The following is a 22,661-nucleotide window of genomic DNA, read 5'->3' on the forward strand; positions in this document are numbered from 1 at the left end:
AAGGGAGACAGACAGAAAGTGCCGTCCGTGCAGACCCTGACGTCCAAAGGGAGACAGACAGAAAGTGCCGTCCGTGCAGACCCTGACGTCCAAAGGGAGACAGACAGAAAGTGCCGTCCGTGCAGACCCTGACGTCCAAAGGGAGACAGACAGAAAGTGCCGTCCGTGCAGACCCTGACGTCCAAAGGGAGACAGACAGAAAGTGCCGTCCGTGCAGACCCTGACGTCCAAAGGGAGACAGACAGAAAGTGCCGTCCGTGCAGACCCTGACGTCCAAAGGGAGACAGACAGAAAGTGCCGTCAGTGCAGACCCTGACGTCCAAAGGGAGACAGACAGAATCCAGAGGGAAAGGGAAAATGCTCTCCAGGTAGCAGAGAATGCAGCTGTCTTAAAGGAGAATGGGTGCCTTGGGAGATGGGCTAAGGCGGAAGCTGATCACAGGGTGTTGATGGAAAAAGAAACCGTTCAGTGTGAACAAGGCTCGAAAAGGTTGAAAATGCAGTCTACAAAGAGAAATGGTGAATTGGAATCCCACATAAGTCAGCTCAAGGAAACGCTGGAAATGCAGAAAGCTGCTTGCAGTCAGGCAGAGAAGCAAGCAAAGGTCTTGAGAGACATACTGAGTTACAGAGAAAACCAGGAAGCACTTCATGTGCAAGTGGTGATCCAGCTACAGATGAGCCGGGATGAAGAAATTGAATTATATGAAGCCCAGACCCGGGACCTTAAGCAGAGTCATGCGCTAGCTATGGGGGAATTGTCCCAATGGTTAGAGCAAGCTGAAGAGATGAAAGATATGTTCAGTGAGTGTGCTGAGCTGACCCCAAAGGGGAAGGGGTTGTGGGAAGACAAGCATGCATCTGAATGCAGGAGAGATGAAGCCTCAGGAGCTACAAGTTAAAGTCACTGAAGGTGACAGCGTGCAGACAGTGTTGTCTGAGCAGGTGAGCAGGCTGCAGGTGGAGCGGGAAGCTCAGGCTGAAGAGTCCCAGAGACTGCTGCAAGAAGAGATGCAGCAGAGGCTTGGTCTTAGTGCACACCTGAAGAAAATGCAAGATGAGAGACATGTGTTCCTCAAGCAGTTGGAGGAAGATGCAGAAACTAAGAGGAATCTGTCAGAGCAGATTGTAACACTTCAGGCGCAGGTGTCAGAGATGGAAGAAAAACTGGATAAGGACCCTGCCTACTGGGTCACGGGTGAAGAGCAAGATAGCGAGGTCCGAGAAGGAGTGGAAGTGATAAATCAGCTGCTTTGTCCTCAAACTGATGTCTATGATGAACTTGGGAAGTTTACAGTCTTCAGCAGGAAGTAGATCTTAGTCTGGAGCTTGGTTACCAATGTCAGATGGTGTCCAACTATGAGAAGAAACAGAACATGTGAACAGTGGCTTACTGAGGGGAAGTGAGGGCTTCTAAAGATGCAAAAGAACTGCGTGTTTCAGGCATGTCAGAGTGTGGGGGAGGGGAAACCCACCCGTCTACGTGGAGCGTACGGGCAACTCCCCCAAGGTGAATGTTTGGTGCTATAACCTGTAGGAAAGTGTACAGACACTACAGATATGTCTTTTGCTGGAACAGGAAATCCCCCCCCCCCACCCCCACCCTGGACGAGACACCCTTCACCCCCAACCCCCACACATTATCACAATAAACTCCTATGGGAGCAGCGACTACCGAACAGATGGACAGGCTGTGCCGGTGGTAACAATAGTGATAGCCTTCCTCCTCGTTCCCGGACCTCATGCCTTGTGATTACAGCCTATAAGCCCCCCGGACCGCCTGCCATGATCTGCTACATGTATGGCAGGAACGGCCGGCTCCACGTGTGTCCGGTGATGGAGGGGGCCACCTTACACCCCTCTGAGGGAAACGTCTGATGTGGGCGAAGAAATCCTTTTGAGAGTCTGTTTCCATTGATAGTAAATTTCTGTATCCGAGTGTCATTAAACGGAGTTCTGGGGGTCTCCCAGCGGGGGACCATTTGTATTAACCCTGTATGTTGCCGTGGGCAATTAGATGATAGAATTTATAAGTACTTTACACTTATTTCCACTGTATGGATAACGGACAGTTTCTCATATCAGCGCTTTTAGCAAAAATGCCTTGTTTTTTCACAATTTTTCTAGGCAATTTAAAAAAAAAAGTTAACCCAAGTCCCGATGTTCGGTCCCACCCCCGTGTGCAGACAGTTGTTCAGCTCATCCGTGAAACTGAACAACCAAAATACTGGAACCAGCACCGCCTATACTAGAGGAATAGCGCAGCGGCCGCTAGATGCTCTCAAAAGGTACTTTGCCAAACATTTCTCCATTTTGGAAAAAAAACAAAACACGTCTATATAGAAAAGCTGCCCAAAAAAATGAAATTTATGACTTTTTTCCCCCCACAAACTAAAACCACAACAAAAACTTTGGCTGAAGGAAGCTGAAATAAACTTGGTTTGAGTTTTTGAAGGACTGGATGCATGCGCATCTTCTACTGGGGGAGGACGGGCCTAGGCAGGGCAATGCTTTGGGCAATGTTCTGCGTGCAGACCTCGGGTCCTGGTAGTCATATGGATGTTACCGTGACATGCGCCTCCCACTGAAACATTACAAACCTTCCGGGGAACGGCAGTGACCCCTTCAGATGCTGCGCCTTGCCACACTGTATACACTCAAGGTGTTGGCTTGCCTTGATTTCCCTTTGATCGCGCCTCGGTGCTGAAACTACAACAAGCCACGAAGGCCCAACTAGCTGATCGGAGGAGATTCATTGTCCCGTTGTTGACTTCTGACATGGAACGATATACAAGGACAATAACATTTCTCAGTCCTTCCCTTTTATTTATGTATAAATATATATCAACATATTTACATTAAGAAGCCGAAAGGTCGCAGTTATCAGCAAACCGAGACCGAAGTCAATGTGGCCACACGAAGGCTGCTGGTGGATTTTCAGTGTTACCAATACCTTAGCAGGTGAAGATCTGGGATTCTCTCTAAAGTCTGAAGGAAACGCAAGGTAAGAGGATCACAAGGGAAATATTGTTGGGCTTTTAGTTATAGTATCAGAACATCAGCAAAATGCTTCAATAGAGCTAAACGAGCAGAGCCATTAACGAGCAGAGCCATTAACACCCAACTAAGGGCCATCTATGTAAACCAAGTGCCAATCCTGAGAAGTTAACGGGATTTCTGTGCCCTGCGTGGCTCTTTTGAGCGGTCAGCAGCACTGAATTGCAGGTCTGTGGTCTCTCATCGCCTTCTATTCTTCAGAATACACAATCTGGGGGATCTCATCTCCTCCATAGATACAGTAAGGGTCTTCAGAGACCCTCCCATAAACCATGCAATGCCTATCATGACCATACACCGTGCAGAGCATCTCACCTGCCCATGCAGCACATTGCCATACACAACGTCGGACTTCACTAGCGGAGGGAAACCATATCATCATGGAAGGGTTGCCTCATTTCGGCTTCCTCTTCCGGACTTTAGAAGACATTAACTGGGTGTAATTGCTCCTAATTTAGCTTTACCGAAGCATTCTATGGAGGGGCAGGATGTAATCTAGCCTCTAAGCAGCAGAAATCAGACATCACTGCTTTGTGTGAGTCTTTAAATGTAAGACTAGCAGGGCCTTCTGGACAAAACGCTTCCCGCAGACAGAGCAAGAATAAGGCTTGTCCCGGATGTGAACTTTCTGGTGTTTAATCAGATGAGACTTGCAATTGAAACTTTTCTTGCAGTCTGAACAAGAGAAAGATTTGATCCCAGTATGGACCTTCTGATGCTTTGCGCGGTCGGAGTTGGTGGCAAACCGCTTTCCACATTCCAGGCAAGGATATGGTTTCTCCCCTGTGTGAATTCTCCGATGAACAATAAGGCTGGCGCTACAATTGAAGCTCTTCCCACATACATTACAAGAGTATGGCCGCTCTCCGGTGTGTATCCGGCGGTGCACCGTCAGATGAGCGTTACGGTTGAAACATTTCCCACAATCTGAACAGGAAAAAGGTCTCTCTCCAGTGTGGACCCTCTGATGGAGCGTCAGGTGGGCACTGCAACTAAAACACTTCCCACATTCTTGGCAAGGATAGATCTTCATCCCTTTGTGAATTCTCTGATGGACATCAAAGAGTGACCTTGTTCTAAAGCAATCCCCACATTTGGTACATTCAAAAATTTGAGAAGCTTTGTGTCCTAGGAAGTCTGAGCTGTTGTTGAGATGGTTTTGCTCCTCGAAGAAATAGTATGTTTGGCCAGAGGCGTGCGTTGTTTGATTCATAGCTGTAAACCGCGTCTTAGTGGGTCTATAAATGTTGGCATCTAGGAAGTCCCCTTCTTCCATTGAAGTTGGTTCCTCTTTAATAAGAGTAGAAGGATATTTCAGGTGATCTCTGGAAGTATAGATTTCAATATCTAGCAGGTGGTCTCCATCCCAAGAGACGGGTTCCTCCTTGATGTATGGAGAGGAGTATTGTTGGAGATGTTGTGAGGGGGTATAGATGTCGGGGTCTGTGAGGTACCGCTCATCACATAGTTCCTCCTTAATGTGAATAGACTTATAATGTAGCAGATCTGGAGGCGTTGCGTACATCTCAGTGTGTAGTACCCTCTCCTCTTCACAGGACGCTGGTTCTTCTTTAATGTGTGAAGATTCGTCTTGTAGAAGGTCTATAGGGGTACAAACCCTTCTGTCCCCGGGGCGTTCTGCATCACATGACACTGGTTCATTCTCAGCAGCAGACGATTGATATTCAGACGTGACATTTTTGGGTAAATCTGCTGGAAGGAAAGCAAACAAGGTAAAATGTCTACAATGCATTGTGCTTCTATGGATTGCGGTGAAGCCTCTTACTTAGAGATGCGAAGTTCTGGTGATTCTCTGTCATGACATCTTTGTACAGATCCTTATGTCCTTCTAGAAACTCCCACTCCTCCAAGGAGAAATAGACAGTGACATCTTGGCATCTTAAAGGGACCTGAGACACAAAATGATACAATTACCATCCAGATCACTCTCGTTGGCCAGTTTCACATTGCATTGTAGCCACCTTTCTTTGGTCGTAGCACGGCCATGTGTCCCGACCCAGCAGCAGCATTTACTGAACTGAAACCATCAGATTTTGGTGAACGTTTGGGTCAGTAATGCCCATGGTTGGGCCGCAACACACGTCAGTATTAAGGGCACAGAAATGGGACCTTAATATGTTTGTGTGGAATTGGCCATAAGGGGTCTCATACTTTTTGTATATGTCAGCCAACATCTGTTCCTTCAAACTTCCCCATATACATATTGTGGCAAGGTAATTCACAGAAGGACCTTCAGAGGGCGTGAAAGCAGGTCTTCTGTGTGCTAATCAGCAGGGACAGCTGTAGGGGTGTGGTTGGAGGAGTTAAAACCTCCAGACACATGGAGTTCCCTGCTGAAAGCCAGAGGAAGAGGCTGCTGGGCTGCTACAGGAGCTATAAGCCTAAGGTCTGCTGCGGACTAGACTGGGTCTGCCATGAGTCTGAGAGGGGAGGATGCTCCCTAGACACCCTAGGTGGGTCAAGTGATGAAGACACTGTGGGTTGTGAGCCCTGAAGTTCTTATGTGTTCCAGTGCATATCAGTGTGTTGATACTGTGATAAGTTTGCTGTGCACATTAAAATTGACAGAAGCCAGAGTTTAAAGTTGTCCAGTTGTGCAGTGTATCTACGAGGGTGGTGCCAACCATCTTGGATGGAGAAGATGGCGTTCCCGGTTTTCGCTCATCATTACTTTTAAACAGGCATGAAAATAATCGTTGGCTCGTTCACTTTAAACGGTGCTCATTCAGTCGCTCATTAACTTGTGCAGGAATGAACAATTCTGAAAGATTTCTCATTTGAACGACCCAACCATGTATCCACCTATCTAAACAGGCTGCCCGAGGGAACGATGATGTCATTCGCTCGTTCATACCATAAATTGGTAGTCTAGACGGGCCCATGCTCCCGCTGACTTTCATCCAATGTGTATGGGCATTCAGTGTTATTTTTTTAGGGTTTCGGCATCACCGGCGGTCTCACCTCTCCCGTCAGCAGCTCAATGATCTTGTTGCTGAGGTCGAGGATCTTCTGCTCATTGCTTCTCTCATCTATCAGTGAGTGGGCCGGGGGTACACACATTGGTCTCTGGGTCCCGCTCCTTCCTTTTGACACACTTTGACAGCTGCTGGGGGTCACACACTCTCCAGGTTTCTTCTTCACTACTGTGTAATCCTGTGTATGCAGAGAGATCCTGATAAATATCACTATATACTCAGTGGTTAGCAATGTTGTCTTGCAGCTCTGGGGTTCTGGGTTCAAATCCCACCAAGGACAACATCTGCATAGAGTTTGTATGTTTTGCCCATGTTTGCATAGGTTTCCTCCCCAACTCCAAAAACATGCTAATAGGTGAACTTAGACTGTGAGCCCCAATGAGGAGATCAAGTAACGTACCGCGCTACAGAAGAAGTATGTGCTATATAAATGTGTGAAATCTAGGGTACAGTTCCATAATCCATGTCCCTCTGTTATCCACGGTGCTAAGTGTTGACATGTTACCCAATTCCCATAATCCCTCACCTCTCCAGTGAGAATGAAGATGATCTCAAGAGTAAGGTTTAATATCCGGTTGGTGAGGTGGCTTGGGTTCTTGTCCATCCTCCCTGGATACGTCAGACGATGTCCACAAGACTGTTAATCAAACACATAGGCTTCACTGGAACGTTACTTCAGCCGGAGACAACTCTAAAGTGAAGGAGACAAGGTCAGTGTAACGACTAGACGGAGAACCTCCAGCTCTAGAAACGTGAAGGACCTCGTCTACGAAGACTAGTGGAAAATAGAAGTCCTCATGTTACACTTGGCAACCAATCATATCTCATGGTTTTTCCAAGGGCAGGTATTGAAAACTGTGAGAACCTTCTGTCCATTTGTTGCAGGCGTTCCCAACCGCCAGGGGGTCATTGTTATCGCCGTCGGTCTCAGATCAGGTTCACAGCTCGCAGCCCGTTTTCCCGGTGTTGAGGCAAGACTTTCGTTGTCCCATCGCCTCACTATGGCGCGCAGTGCTGCTGGCCCAACACATATGACAAGGTAGTCAGGGGCGTGCACCAACGTAGGCAGACCATGGACAGCTACAGGGCCAAGGGAACCCCAAAGCTGAATGTCCCCAACGCTTCCCTGAATATCCAGCCAGTAGCACATGTCTCTTTGAAACGTCCAGTCTTGCTGGTCTGCCTGCTGCTCGCTCAGGACAGACGCTGACTTGTCCCCCACTCTCACTGAGAGGAGGAGGGTGAGGGAGGAGGCATTCCAGCAGTGTGTGGACCTGCAAGACTGTAAGCTACACGAAGACTTGTGGTGTCCTGCTGGCCAGACTTTCAGATAAAACATGAGACACAAAGCGGGCACTACAAGCTTCAGGGGCCACAGAGGGGAGGCTCTTACTGAGGGGCCACAAGTACTATATGTGGGGGAGGGGGGATGACTGGCAGGGCTGTGGAGTCAGTTGGTAGAAATGCACCAAAGCCGGCTTATTAAAAAAAGAAGAAAAAAATCTATATTATAAATATGGCAAAATTACCTCAATGCAGAATTTGTTGCACATTTTCTTTCATAGAATTCATGAAGGTTTTGAAATGTCCTATAAAAGTGTTCTCTTCGTCATAAACATGGAGGACGGGGCTCATCTTATCGCAGTGGTGATGTTACCAGGTAATACAGTAAATGGGAGTCATATATGAAGGAGTCGGAAGTTTGGCTTACCTCCACAGCCCTGGTGACAGCTGCATGGGGGTGGTGGTAGAATGGAAAGAATGTAGATGGAAGAAAGCGTCATGACAGACGGGCCGGATGAATAAGAAAAGGGAAAGTGGGCAATTCCAAATACATTTTGCTGGAGGTAACTGCACTGTAATCACTATTACTGTCTGGAGCCAGCATCTGCACCTGCCATGTTAGAAATATGTTGCCTCTAAACATTTGTCTCTTGGTGGGGGGCCGCTCTGAGTGTTACTATGGGACCCCATAACTTCTATGTGCATCCTTGAAGACAGGAAAGCTACTGCTGAGTATGAGGCTAACTTCACCTGAGTGAGCGCTATATGGGCCATGAATCCCGCCCCCATATCGCGCTCCCCACCATGTGAATTCCCCAGGGATGCGGGACGTTTTAGTGCTAAAATGCCCTTGCGTCACTTTGAGGATGAAGGCTCCTCCGGCGCGGCTGTTCCTCCCATTGCTTCCAATAGGCGCTGCGATGCGAGCGCACGCACAAGATGGAACATGACACAATTTGCTTCTCTGCTAGCATGGCGTCGCTGTGCGATGCAGGAAACGTCGCTCACATGTACGACAATCAAAAGGATTCTGAGGCCTTTAAAGGCTTGTTTGGTTTTTATAGTTTAAAAGCAAAGTGTCAAAAAGAAAAGGCAGTAAATTCTGCGGGCGTCGTGTTACGCACTCACTTATGTTAGTCGGGACCCTTGACGTGGGTTGTGAGCTCACGTGTGGATGGGGGGCGGGGCCGGTGTGGTTCAGGGTGCAGGTATGCCCGCTTGATTGAAATACAGCGTCACTAATAGGCTGTAAGCCTGCATGGTGCACTACATGTACCATGTGGCTCGATGCCCTGTATATGCTTGATCTATGGGCAAGTATAGTGCTGCGTAGTATAACGGAGGGGGGTGGGTGGTCATCAGTACCTTCCCCTGTGCGGTGGCTCCTCGCTATAGCAGTCTGCATGCTGGGGGTTGTGGTGCTTCTACCGGCCCTCTTCGATCAGTAAATGGGTAAGTATATGGCAGCTTTCTACGATTTCTTTTTTTTGAATAATTTGTGAGGTGTAACTAACTGGCGCTTGTGGCCTCATAGACCCGTACCCCAACAGTCTGATGCCCCTAGGGCCTACACATTAACCCCTTCACCCAACAGGGCATCCAATTATGTCCCCCAGGTGCAGAGCCGCTCCATAAAAGGTGGCTACCAGCTGTCTTCCTCCCCCAACATCCGCGCCGAGCGCTCACACTGATCCCAGTCATTGGTATTGTTGTATCTGGTCTCCACCTGATGTATGGGGAAAGACATGGTTTGGGAGGCGTGGGTTAGAGGGTAGGGCTATGTGATGGGCACAGCAGCGGATTCGCTGCCAGATGCACACCTCTCCACAAGTACCACCTATCCCCCTGGAAAGCTGACATTTCTCCCAGCCGCAGCACCGTAACATCCCGTCTCCCCACCGCTGAGCTCACAGTCCATCCCCGCGGTGGTCCCACCGCCGCACTCACAGACCATCTGGGCTGCTGTCTCCGCTGGTATGGCCGTCCTTCCTCACACAGGTCCCTGCTGGACTGGCCTGTCAGCTTGCACCGGCTGCTCACCCTCCACCGCAGCAGGTGGTTCCGCTGTCAGTGTAGGTGCTCAGGTCCCTCCCGTACAGCAGTGCGCAGCAGCAACCCTGCCCCTAGCAAACACAGTAACATAGGCCGAAGGGAGACAATGTCCATCTAGTTCAGCCTGTTTCCACCCCCACCCCTTGTTGATCCAGAGGAAGCCAAAAACCCCAAGAGGCAGAGGCTAATTAGCCCATCTGGGGGAAAAATTCCTTCCCGACTCCATAATGGCAGCCAGAGTAATCCCCGGATCAACACACTTCAGAGAAGGTTCCTTCTAGACCCAAGTCCGGCGCTCAGAAGATCCTTCTACCAACAACCCGCTGGTCACCTAATGTCTATATGCTGTAATATCATAGACATCTAGTCCCTCTTAACCTCCTCTATGGATCCTGCCATCACCACGTCCTCAGGCGGAGAGTTCCACAGTCTCACTGCTCTTACAGTAAAGAACCCCTTTCTGTGTTGGTGATGAAACCTGCGTTGCGATTCCCCGGCGGCCCAGCAGCAGGGAAGGCTGATCCAGGGGCGTGGCCTGTTATAACCTGACCAACCCGCGTCTTCTGTAGGAGACCAGATGCAACAACACTGCAGCTGTTAACCCTCTCAGCAGCATGTAAAGCCTGCGATTTGCGGCTGAGGGTCCCGAGCGGCCGCCCCACCATAAGTTTCAGGCCCCTCTCTCATATTAAAAAAAAAAAAAAAATCTAAACAAATAAAACAAAGCCCTATTTAGTGCGGCGGCGTCCGCCAGTCTGAGCTACCGAACGCCGCGTCCCTCGTACGGACCGGTGGGACACACAAAGGACAGACATGCGTTCTTGGGTCACCTTTGTCTCTAGGGAAAATATATAAAAAGGGATTTTTAAAAAAGGCACGAACCCCGAAATGGTGCGAATAGAAACCACCAACCAGCCGCCACGCCAAACGGAAAAACGGCGAGCTCATTGTGTTCAGAAAATGGCGACAGAAAGTAGATATCGTACTTCTAGAAAGCAGGCAGCGAACACAGCGGCGCCGATCGTGTCAGCGTACGCCGCAAAGATGGCCGCATCGCCTCCCCTCTCACTGCGCCGCGTTCAGTACCTTAAAGAGCGCCATTAGAAAATACAACTCGTCCCGCAAAAAGCAGCGAGACGGAAAACACGAGGAGGAACAGCAAAGATCTGAATTAACACGCCGTCCCCTAAGGGGTTAACGTCCCCAGCGAGCCATTACCATGGTAACGCAGGACCCCCTGAATGCATCGGCTGCACCATGCAGATTAACCCCTGCTGGGAGGTCCGTACCTGCGCCGCCGCTGCTGCTGCAGATCCTCTTCCTCCGGCACTCTCAGATAAAAGTTCTTTTTTTCCTGCCCTTCCACTTCCTGTTGCTGCGTTTCACTTCACTTCCAGGTTGTGGGACCCAAGCCTCCATCCTGCCGCCGGGGGAGGGGCTCCCTGGACTACAACTCCCATCATGCCTGAGGCTGCAGAGAGCAATGCATCCTGGGAGATGTGCAGGAAGGGGGGAAGCGAGAAGCTGGAGCCGGGCTGCACATGGCTGAGCGCTGCGAGCCTCATGATAGCTGCGTTCACAAGGGAAAACCGCGTTATTATCACGAAGCGCCGGCGTCTGCGGCAGAAGCGCCGATTACCTGCAAGCTTCACAGCAAAACCGCCTCACGGTTAAACAAACGCGGTTTTCAGTACAATTACGTACATCGAAAAGCACAAGATGGCGTTCATAAGGCTAACGTCACGCAGCGAGCGCGGTATCAGGCTGTGGAAGGCGGACCAATATGGCGCTCGGGAACGTGCGATTCACCTGCAGATGCCAGATTGTGTCAAAAACACCTCGCCTCACCTTAGAGAGGCAGCGATCCGCCGGGAGGGTCTGCGATGGGAGGCATCGCATCGGCGTGCACCGCGCAGCCCGAGGGAACGCCCAAACATGGGGCACGGCGCCATGCGGGGGGGAAAAAAAGAATCGCTCCTGTGTATTTCCTGTTCAGAAGCATGCGGGTCATATTTCTGCCTCTCTCGTTCACGCGGCTCGACCTCCCATGCTGCGCACTGCAAGACCCAGTGGAATAAATGCGCAATAAATCTGCTTATTCGCCGCGCGTGTCAGCGCAAAATCACTGTTACTTCGAGTATTTTCCGTGTGCGCAATTTCACAAACAAATACACGTTGGTGCAGCAAAATACGAGCGCATAAGTGCATTCCAATCGCACAAACATACGGGGGATTTGCGCGGCCAAAACGCACTTCCACGGGTGTGAACGAGCCGGCGTACCTGCGAGCGCACAGATATGCAGTGAATAAAACCCATCGACCACGCGCTGATTTCCTGTAAAACACGCCGCGCCCTAATTTCCTGCGTATTTGTGCAACAAGACTCCCCTTAGAAGTTAATGGGGGGCTCAGATGCGAGCGCAGACCGCCCGGAGACGCGGGATACCTCGTGTTGCGCAGAACAAGAATCCATCTTGAACTCTTCGATGGCGGGAGCATCAAAGCCAACGTGCGGCCAAAGAAAGGAGCGTTTATCCGCAAATACACGTGCCAAAGCGCATGCGCTCATGTGACGACGGCCTCAGGCCACTCTCGCACACGGACGCGGCACAGTGCTTCTTACTTTCGCCTCCGGCCGCAGGGTGGTGAGGAGCGCTAAATGCTGAAAAATAGGGCAGACGGCGCTTGGAAATTGGAAAGCACCGGTCAGCGCCGCGGTCGAACGCATGTCTGCGAGCCCGATTGAACTGAATGGGAGCATTATACCGCGATGGGGGTAATAAGCGCCCCGCGCAGCGGCCGGGGGGGGGGGGGGCACACGGGGCGCCAAGGCTGAGGAAATTTGGCTGCAGAAAATTTTGTGGCTAATTTCTCATAACAACCGGCAACAGAATCGCCGCCCTGGAGACGGATTGTGAGCAGGAAGCCGCTGCGGCCATAGTTGATTCTAATAGCTCCATTGCCCCCTTGGAGTACATGGCGCCGTCAGCGCAACCTGGCACTGGACCCTCAGCAGCCTCCAGCAAGCTCCAAGCACCCTCCACCGCCCCACCCATTAGAGGTGCCAGGGAGCGCTGACCTGCCACGTCTCAGCGGCCCCAGCGATAATAGTGACACCACTCCAGTATGATAGTGACCCCCCAGCGGCTCCAGCGATAACAGTGACCTCCCCCCCAGCGATAATAGTTACCCCCCCAGTGGCCCCAGCGATAATAGTTACCCCCCAGCGGCCCCAGCGATAATAGTTACCCCCCAGCAATAATAGTGACATCCCCAGTGATAATAGTTACCCCCCAGCAGCCACAGAGATAATAGTGACCTCCCCTACCAGAGGTCCCAGCGATAATAGTCACTTCTCCCCAGCGGTCCCAGCGATAATAGTGCCCCCCCCCCCCAGTGGCCCCAACGATAATAGTGCCCCATCCCAGCGGCCCCAGCGATAATAGTGATCCCCCCAGCGATATTAGTGACACCACTCCAGTATAATAGTGACACCCCCCCCCCAGTATGATAGTGACACCCCACAGCAGCCCCCAGTATAATAGTGAGACCCCATAGCGACCCCCAGTATATTATTGAGACCCCACAGCAGCCCCCTGTATATTATTGAGACCCCACAGCGGCCCCCTGTATATTATTGAGACCCCACAGCGGCCCCTGGTATATTATTGAGACCCCACAGCGGCCCCCGGTATATTATTGAGACCCCACAGCGGCCCCCGGTATATTATTGAGACCCCACAGCGGCCCCCGGTATATTATTGAGACCCCACAGCGGCCCCCGGTATATTATTGAGACCCCACAGCGGCCCCCGGTATATTATTAAGACCTCACAGCGGCCCCCATCATATTATTGAGACCCTACAGCGGCCCCAGCATAACAGTGACACCCCACAGCAGCCCAGAGCATAATAGTGACACCCCACAGCAGCCCCCAGTTTATTATTTAGACCCCACAACGGCCCCCAGTATATTAGTGAGACCCCACATTGGCCCCCAGTATAATAGTGACACCCCACAGCGTCCCTCAGTGTATTTGTGACACCCCACAGCGGCCCCCAGTATAATAATGACACTCCACAGCAGCCCCCAATTTATCATTGAGACCCCACAGCAGCCCCCAATATAATAGTGAGACCCCTGCAGTATAATTGTGAGACCCCAGTATAATAGTAACACCCCACAGCGGCTCCCAATTTATCATTGAGACCCCACAGCGGCCCCCAGTATAATAGTGACATCCCACAGCGGCCCCCAGTATAATAATGACACTCCACAGCAGCCCCCAATTTATCATTGAGACCCCACAGCAGCCCCCAATATAATAGTGAGACCCCTGCAGTATAATAGTGAGACCCCAGTATAATAGTAACACCCCACAGCGGCCCCCAATTTATCATTGAGACCCCACAGCAGCCCCCAGTATAATAGTGACACCCCACAGTGGCCCCCTACACCCCCGAGACTCACATACTTACCCTCTCCTCCTCCTCCTGGAAGCTCCACTCCTCTTCTGTTCGGCGCTGATCCCGGTGCACACTGTGACGTCAGTGTGCTGCTGGACGCCTCCTCCTCCTGCTCTCGCGGAACCTAAGAGGAGACGTCAGGGGAGGGGGAGGAGGATCCCGGCTGCACACTGATGTCACAGTGTGCGCCGGGATCAGCGCTGCTAGCAGCGCAGTGAGTGAATGCCACGGCCCCTGCCAGTATTCACTAGTGGTGAGCGGCGATGGTGGCGGCCTCGGGACTAATTATTCTGCGAGATTTCGCTCGTGGAATCCGACCCGGCCATGAACATGGGCCTATTATGGGAAGGCCGGGGGCCCTGATGTAGGCTTTATTCACACGAGTGTATATCACAGCTATACGCTGCCATCTGCTGAATGGATTCTATGGCAGCTGCCAGAGGTAGGAGGGAGTTTAGAAGCCTGTCTGCTAAACTGCCACCCCCTTCCCTCCGCCCATTGGCTGGCTGTTTGCAATGGAAGGGGGCGGGATAGGCGGGAGGCTATTTGTTAAGCTTCCACCCTATCCTGCTGGCAGCCAACGAGGGGCGGAGAGTGGGCGGGAGCTTATCACATTATCTCCCGCCCCCTTCCCTTGCCGAGAGGCGGTGAGCGGGTGGATAGGGGGAGGCAGTTTAGCAGACAACGGCGATCGTTAGATTTGTGCGCCCGTTCACACGTTTTTCCGTTGCCGGTGGGCGAACATAGAAACGCTGAGGCCCGTGTGACTCCGCCCCCAGCAGATACATAGGCTGGTCAGGCACTTGGGACTTTTTTCAATGTTGAGGGAAATACACCGCTGCCAGATGCCTGTGCGGCCGCATTCACACAGGCGGTGATCGCGCACATCCCGCACGGATGCCAACTTCATTCTTTTGAGATGAGCGTTGCTGCATGTTCTATCTTCTAGCGTTTCCTTGGAAGACCTCGCTGGCTGTTAACAATGGGGTATCAGCTGACATCGCCGCGCGCTCGCGTGCTAAAATCAATAGGAAACGCCATCCTCTGACAAAACGCGCCTCAGGGCTCTTTCACACCAGCGTAGCGATTTTTGGTTGGCTGTGTCACTGGCATAGCGCGACTGACGATCACGTGATCGGGCGAGCAAACTGTCATATACGGCGAGCCCGGATTTAGCTCTGCTTCACTGCCTCTCCCTTTCCGTCTCCTCGCTGGCTCTCTGCAAGGGAGGGGGGCGGGAGCAATGGAAGGGGGTGGGGCAGGGCGGGAGCAATGGAAGGGGGTGGGGCAGGAGCTAGTTGCTAACAGCCAGCAAGAGGCAGAGGGAAGGGGGTGGGAGTTTAGCGAACACGCTGCTAAACTCCCTCCCACCTCTGGCAGCTACAATAGGCTCCCATGGGAGCTGCCGCCGTATCCCAGGCCGGAAGAGATTTTCAGAACCATCCCTTCTAGCCGATGTAAAAGCACCCGGCCAAAATGTGCCCCGTATGCGCCATCTTGGCCGACCGCTTTTACACCGCAGGAATACTCCCATCTGAACATTGTAAACCAATACATCAGATGGGCAGCGTGTATCGGCGGGGCGTGAGAGCGCAGCACATATACGCTGGCGTGAATAAAGCCGAAGGGTCACAGCTGCACAGAAGCCATGCAGGTGACCTTGTACTGACCAACATGCATGATGTTACAGCGGAGACCCAACGCATTTCTGTCTGCTGACGGCATCTATCCTCCTGCGTCATGCTGAATTTGAATATACGATATCAAGCACAGTCTCTGCGCCCAATATTGCATTTGCCCGTGTAAATTTAGCCTGACAGGGACTTAAGGCCCATTTACACGGAATGATGATAGCTCAAAATTCGCTCAAACGACAGTTTGAGCAACAGTTTTGAGCGATCATCTTTGCATAATTGTTTGTAGCTAATTAGCTACTTAAGAGTTATTGCAGGTGGAGCGGGACACCGCTGATAACTCTGAGAACCGCAACTGTTTGGTATATGCAAACAGCAGCTTTGTTCTTGGTGCTTTCAGCTGGTGTCTCGATGAGAACTGCCAGTGGGCTACCAGCTAGAAGAATACGATCAGCGCCGCCCACTGAGGTATCAGCAGGCGGCACTAATGAGGCTCATTGCTGATTTCTAGCTGGCTAGAAATGAGTGATGAACGAACAGTGCACGATGGCCGCGCATTTAGACGCAACAGTTATCGCTCAAACGACGGCTTAGGAGTGAATTTTGATTGATTAGACTGCCCAGCCATGATTGTGTTTCGGGCTCAAACTGATCGTATTCTCATGTATTTCCATCTGAAATCCATAACAATGACCCATCAGCTCTTGCATTGGAGATACAGTCACGCCATCTTTTAGAGTTTACATTTTTTTTTGGGGGGGGGGGGGGGTTGTCACACCTCTCAGCGGACAGAACACAACGTTCTCCGTGTTTGGAGCTTATAAATATAATGGCGCTTACAGCTTCTTGCTGTTTCTGTTTATCTTTTTGTCAGAATTTCTGGTTTTGTGCTTTTGAAGTGTAAATGTTACGATCGAGTGGGCAACTAAACAAGGGGCCACACCATCGTGACCAATAGACGGATACAGACAACTGGCCCTGTGCTACAGGAAGGATGGCAGGGCCCTACCTGAGCGGGGACATCGCCCTATAAAGGGCGGCCCAGCGGTCTTCGGATCTGGGCCCTAGCTGCTCCTAAGAACCACGCCACCAAAACGGGACACAAACAGGACACAAACAGGACACATAAGAGTCAGGGACAAATGGACAGAACAAGAAGACACACAGAGCCAGAAAACAGCATACAGCAGCCAAAATACAAACACTAATAGCAGAGGGTAAAACGTGGAAGCTAGCGGGCCACGTCACGGCTCCTGGCTATACCGATAGTCCCTACACAACCAGGAGTCCAGCGGCATCGGACACAGGTCACACAGCAAGCTGCAACAGCACAGACAACAGGACACAGGCCACACAGCAAGCTGCAACAGGACAGGAACAGGACACAGGCCACACAGCAAGCTGCAACAGGACAGACAACACAAGTCCCACAGCAAGCTGCAACAGGACAGGAACAGGACACAAGTAACACAGCAAGCTGCGACAGCACAGACAACAGGACACAAGTCCCACAGCAAGCTGCGACAGGACAGGAACAGAACACAGGTCGCACAGCAAGCTGCGACAGGACAGGAACAGGACACAGGTCGCACAGCAAGCTGCGACAGGACAGGAACAGGACACAGGTCGCACAGCAAGCTGCGACAGGACAGGAACAGGACACAGGTCGCACAGCAAGCTGCGACAGGACAGGAACAGGACACAGGTCGCACAGCAAGCTGCGACAGGACAGGAACAGAACACAGGTCGCACAGCAAGCTGCGACAGGACAGGAACAGAACACAGGTCGCACAGCAAGCTGCGACAGGACAGGAACAGAACACAGGTCGCACAGCAAGCTGCGACAGGACAGGAACAGAACACAGGTCGCACAGCAAGCTGCGACAGGACAGGAACAGGACACAGGTCGCACAGCAAGCTGCGACAGGACAGGAACAGGACACAGGTCGCACAGCAAGCTGCGACAGGACAGGAACAGGACACAGGTCGCACAGCAAGCTGCGACAGGACAGGAACAGGACACAGGTCGCACAGCAAGCTGCGACAGGACAGGAACAGGACACAGGTCGCACAGCAAGCTGCGACAGGACAGGAACAGGACACAGGTCGCACAGCAAGCTGCGACAGGACAGGAACAGGACACAGGTCGCACAGCAAGCTGCGACAGGACAGGAACAGGACACAGGTCGCACAGCAAGCTGCGACAGGACAGGAACAGGACACAGGTCGCACAGCAAGCTGCGACAGGACAGGAACAGGACACAGGTCGCACAGCAAGCTGCGACAGGACAGGAACAGGACACAGGTCGCACAGCAAGCTGCGACAGGACAGGAACAGGACACAGGTCGCACAGCAAGCTGCGACAGGACAGGAACAGGACACAGGTCGCACAGCAAGCTGCGACAGGACAGGAACAGGACACAGGTCGCACAGCAAGCTGCGACAGGACAGGAACAGGACACAGGTCGCACAGCAAGCTGCGACAGGACAGGAACAGGACACAGGTCGCACAGCAAGCTGCGACAGGACAGGAACAGGACACAGGTCGCACAGCAAGCTGCGACAGGACAGGAACAGGACACAGGTCGCACAGCAAGCTGCGACAGGACAGGAACAGGACACAGGTCGCACAGCAAGCTGCGACAGGACAGGAACAGGACACAGGTCGCACAGCAAGCTGCGACAGGACAGGAACAGGACACAGGTCGCACAGCAAGCTGCGACAGGACAGGAACAGGACACAGGTCGCACAGCAAGCTGCGACAGGACAGGAACAGGACACAGGTCGCACAGCAAGCTGCGACAGGACAGGAACAGGACACAGGTCGCACAGCAAGCTGCGACAGGACAGGAACAGGACACAGGTCGCACAGCAAGCTGCGACAGGACAGGAACAGGACACAGGTCGCACAGCAAGCTGCGACAGGACAGGAACAGGACACAGGTCGCACAGCAAGCTGCGACAGGACAGGAACAGGACACAGGTCGCACAGCAAGCTGCGACAGGACAGGAACAGGACACAGGTCGCACAGCAAGCTGCGACAGGACAGGAACAGGACACAGGTCGCACAGCAAGCTGCGACAGGACAGGAACAGGACACAGGTCGCACAGCAAGCTGCGACAGGACAGGAACAGGACACAGGTCGCACAGCAAGCTGCGACAGGACAGGAACAGGACACAGGTCGCACAGCAAGCTGCGACAGGACAGGAACAGGACACAGGTCGCACAGCAAGCTGCGACAGGACAGGAACAGGACACAGGTCGCACAGCAAGCTGCGACAGGACAGGAACAGGACACAGGTCGCACAGCAAGCTGCGACAGGACAGGAACAGGACACAGGTCGCACAGCAAGCTGCGACAGGACAGGAACAGGACACAGGTCGCACAGCAAGCTGCGACAGGACAGGAACAGGACACAGGTCGCACAGCAAGCTGCGACAGGACAGGAACAGGACACAGGTCGCACAGCAAGCTGCGACAGGACAGGAACAGGACACAGGTCGCACAGCAAGCTGCGACAGGACAGGAACAGGACACAGGTCGCACAGCAAGCTGCGACAGGACAGGAACAGGACACAGGTCGCACAGCAAGCTGCGACAGGACAGGAACAGGACACAGGTCGCACAGCAAGCTGCGACAGGACAGGAACAGGACACAGGTCGCACAGCAAGCTGCGACAGGACAGGAACAGGACACAGGTCGCACAGCAAGCTGCGACAGGACAGGAACAGGACACAGGTCGCACAGCAAGCTGCGACAGGACAGGAACAGGACACAGGTCGCACAGCAAGCTGCGACAGGACAGGAACAGGACACAGGTCGCACAGCAAGCTGCGACAGGACAGGAACAGGACACAGGTCGCACAGCAAGCTGCGACAGGACAGGAACAGGACACAGGTCGCACAGCAAGCTGCGACAGGACAGGAACAGGACACAGGTCGCACAGCAAGCTGCGACAGGACAGGAACAGGACACAGGTCGCACAGCAAGCTGCGACAGGACAGGAACAGGACACAGGTCGCACAGCAAGCTGCGACAGGACAGGAACAGGACACAGGTCGCACAGCAAGCTGCGACAGGACAGGAACAGGACACAGGTCGCACAGCAAGCTGCGACAGGACAGGAACAGGACACAGGTCGCACAGCAAGCTGCGACAGGACAGGAACAGGACACAGGTCGCACAGCAAGCTGCGACAGGACAGGAACAGGACACAGGACGCACAGCAAGCTGCGACAGGACAGGAACAGGACACAGGTCGCACAGCAAGCTGCGACAGGACAGGAACAGGACACAGGTCGCACAGCAAGCTGCGACAGGACAGGAACAGGACACAGGTCGCACAGCAAGCTGCGACAGGACAGGAACAGGACACAGGTCGCACAGCAAGCTGCGACAGGACAGGAACAGGACACAGGTCGCACAGCAAGCTGCGACAGGACAGGAACAGGACACAGGTCGCACAGCAAGCTGCGACAGGACAGGAACAGGACACAGGTCGCACAGCAAGCTGCGACAGGACAGGAACAGGACACAGGTCGCACAGCAAGCTGCGACAGGACAGGAACAGGACACAGGTCGCACAGCAAGCTGCAACAGGACAGGAACAGGACACAGGTCACACAGCTGCTGCAACAGGACAGGAACAGGACACAGGTCGCACAGCAAGCTGCAACAGGACAGAACAGAGCAAAGATCACAGATGAAACTCCACAGCAAGTCTATGTGTCCTCATACAGGGGGGATAGACAGTCAGCCAGCCACCGAGCTGACATAGGGAACTGTGTCAGGGATCCACCAACTGACACACAGAGCGAGACATAAGACGTCTGGAGGCCACACCTGTCAGAGGAAGGGAAGAGGGGGTCTGCATAGATACAGACAAGGAGTACAGGTGTCCAAACTGTCTTTAGGGAAGCAGAGAGACACAACAGACCTACACGCAAACACAGATCTGAGTGGGAACAAGACAGATACATCCGAACAATACAAGACCAGCAACAACTACTGAGAGATGCTGGTTCTTATGTGCTGCAGGATAAAGGGGATTGGCTGCTGGAGAATACCACACCCAGCCAGGTAAATTAACCCCAACCTGTGAAGGTGTGCTCCAGGAACCAAGTAGAACAACAGATCCCAGCAGCACACCCTGACAGTAAAGTTTTCTATATCAAAATGCCACGAAAATGTGTAAATTTAGTGAATAATTTTTGTTACATTTGTGGTGAAATAATACTTTCATCACAGAAACCCAATCTGCCGCCTCCTGTGAAGACCATCATCATTATTGTGGTGTGAAGGTCGGGGACCCGGATAAGTCATGGGCTCCACATACATGCTGCATCTCTTGTTCAGTTAGACTACGAGAGTGGCTGAAATATAAAATGTGCCACGCCTATGGCTGGGCGGAGCCTACAAACCATACAGATGACGGCTATATCTGCTTGACTCCGCCTATAAAGGCAGGATTGTCAATGAAGAAAACAGGAACAGTCCAATACCCGGATCTTCCATCTGCTATTCGACCTATTCCACATTCAGATAGTTTACCAGTTCCTACTTCACCCCAACATTATCAGAAGGAGAAAATGAAGAAAGTGTGGATAAAGAAGAACCCAACAAGCCTTCCACATCCCATGACCCTGACTGTGAGGTAAAAGATGATCCACCGCACAGACTGAGTCAGGCAGAACGGAGTGATCTCATTCCAGACCTTGACTTGTCAGAGGAGAAGGCGGAACTTCTAGGGTCAAGACTACAGCAATGGGATCTTCTCCAACGTGACGTCAGGGTCTCACAATACAGAGAACCTCAGAGGGATCGGCTTCCTTCTGGTTGTTTGCTGCGATGTTAATGACTTGATGAAATGTTGGAGTTGGAAACCCGGATCCAACTGAAGGGAGACGATTCATAGACTCCTCCAAGCTTAGTGTGAAAGCGGTATTGCTTCACAACAGCAACCGTCTTTCTTCTATTCCTGTTGGTCATGCAGTTCACATAAAGGAGACTGATGCAAACATGACAGCCCTCCTTGACTCAATCAAATATGCCAAACACAAGTGGACGATCTGTGGTGATCTAAAGGTCATGGCTGTACCCTTAGGGATGCAACTGGGGTTAATACTGATGTATGTGGGACAGGAAATCACATCACATTCACGCGGAACGGCCTGCAAGAAATCTTCACTCTACCGAGAAAAATGTCGTTGCCGAGCCTCTCGGGGACCCAAAAGAGGTTCTTCTTCCACCCCTTCATGTAAAGCTGGGTTTAATGAAAAATGTTGTCAAAGGCATGACCCAGGACGGACGGGCAGTTAGATACTTAAGAGACAAGTCTCCAAGATTGAGTGATGCAAGGGTTAAGGAAGGTATTTTTGTTGGGCCACAAATCCGGCATCTTGTAAAGGATCCTGCGTTTGACCAAGTGTTGGAGGGAAAGGGAAGCTTGGCAGCCTTAAAGGGGGTTATTCATGGAGTCTTGGCCAACAGATGATAACTACACTCAGTTGGTAACGGGACTTGTGGGAAAATCCCATGAACTCGGATGCAACATGTCCCTAAAATCCATGTTCTCTACTCCCACCTAGACTTTCCCTCCTAGTTGTGGAGCGGTCAGTGATGAACACGGAGAAAGATTCCACCAGGATATTTCTGTAATGAAACACAGATATCAGGGCCGTTGGAATGAAGTGATGCTTGTGGATTACTGCTGGTCTGTGTGTAGGGATGCTCCGGAACTCACAAGAGGCAAGCTAAGAGGAAACGATTTCATGAAGTCCCTACTTGATTCTCTTCACAGCGAACCGCCGGCCAGGAATTCTTCCAGCAATTTACAAGTTTTAGGCGGGGTTCACACAGGGCTGATCTTCGCTGTGGCAGATCCGCCTGCGGCCACTAATCCCGGGGTTGGCCAGCCATGTGGACAAGATTTGTCAAAAATCTCATCCACATGGGATGGCCAATCCGTTGCGGCAGAAGTCGGCGCTGCGGATTCCCCGGCCGCAGCATATCGATTATTTTTTTCCGTTGCGGCTGAGCTCTTCTCTATGGGAGCGCTGGCCAAACCGCGAGATTTCCGCCAGGATTCCACCATGTGCGAACCCAGCCTTAGAATGTGACTGTCATTAAAAAAATGTCAAATGCACTTTCAGCATTGTTAGCGT

At 52.0% G+C, this 22,661-nt stretch overlaps 1 protein-coding gene across 2 annotated transcripts; it reads right to left on the reverse strand.

Annotated features, from left to right (window-relative positions):
• Window positions 1-2,815: 2,815 nt before the first annotated feature.
• Window positions 2,816-10,779, reverse strand: LOC136588328 (zinc finger protein 547-like). Of its 2 annotated transcripts, none has more exons than XM_066587453.1 (5): window positions 10,679-10,779; window positions 6,580-6,744; window positions 6,040-6,231; window positions 4,844-4,967; window positions 2,816-4,767 (listed from the first exon to the last, which is right to left on the reverse strand). In XM_066587453.1, the coding sequence occupies exons 2-5, from the start codon at window positions 6,655-6,657 to the stop codon at window positions 3,581-3,583; spliced, it is 1,581 nt and encodes a 526-aa protein (XP_066443550.1). In that variant the 5' UTR covers window positions 6,658-6,744; window positions 10,679-10,779; the 3' UTR covers window positions 2,816-3,580. The 2 variants fall into 2 exon arrangements, with proteins under 2 accessions (XP_066443550.1, XP_066443549.1); XM_066587452.1 differs by having other exon boundaries at window positions 2,816-4,770.
• Between the last annotated feature and the right edge of the window lie 11,882 nt (window positions 10,780-22,661).

The sequence above is a fragment of the Eleutherodactylus coqui genome, chromosome 13 (genome assembly GCF_035609145.1).
Source record: "Eleutherodactylus coqui strain aEleCoq1 chromosome 13, aEleCoq1.hap1, whole genome shotgun sequence".
Taxonomy (NCBI): domain Eukaryota; kingdom Metazoa; phylum Chordata; class Amphibia; order Anura; family Eleutherodactylidae; genus Eleutherodactylus; species Eleutherodactylus coqui.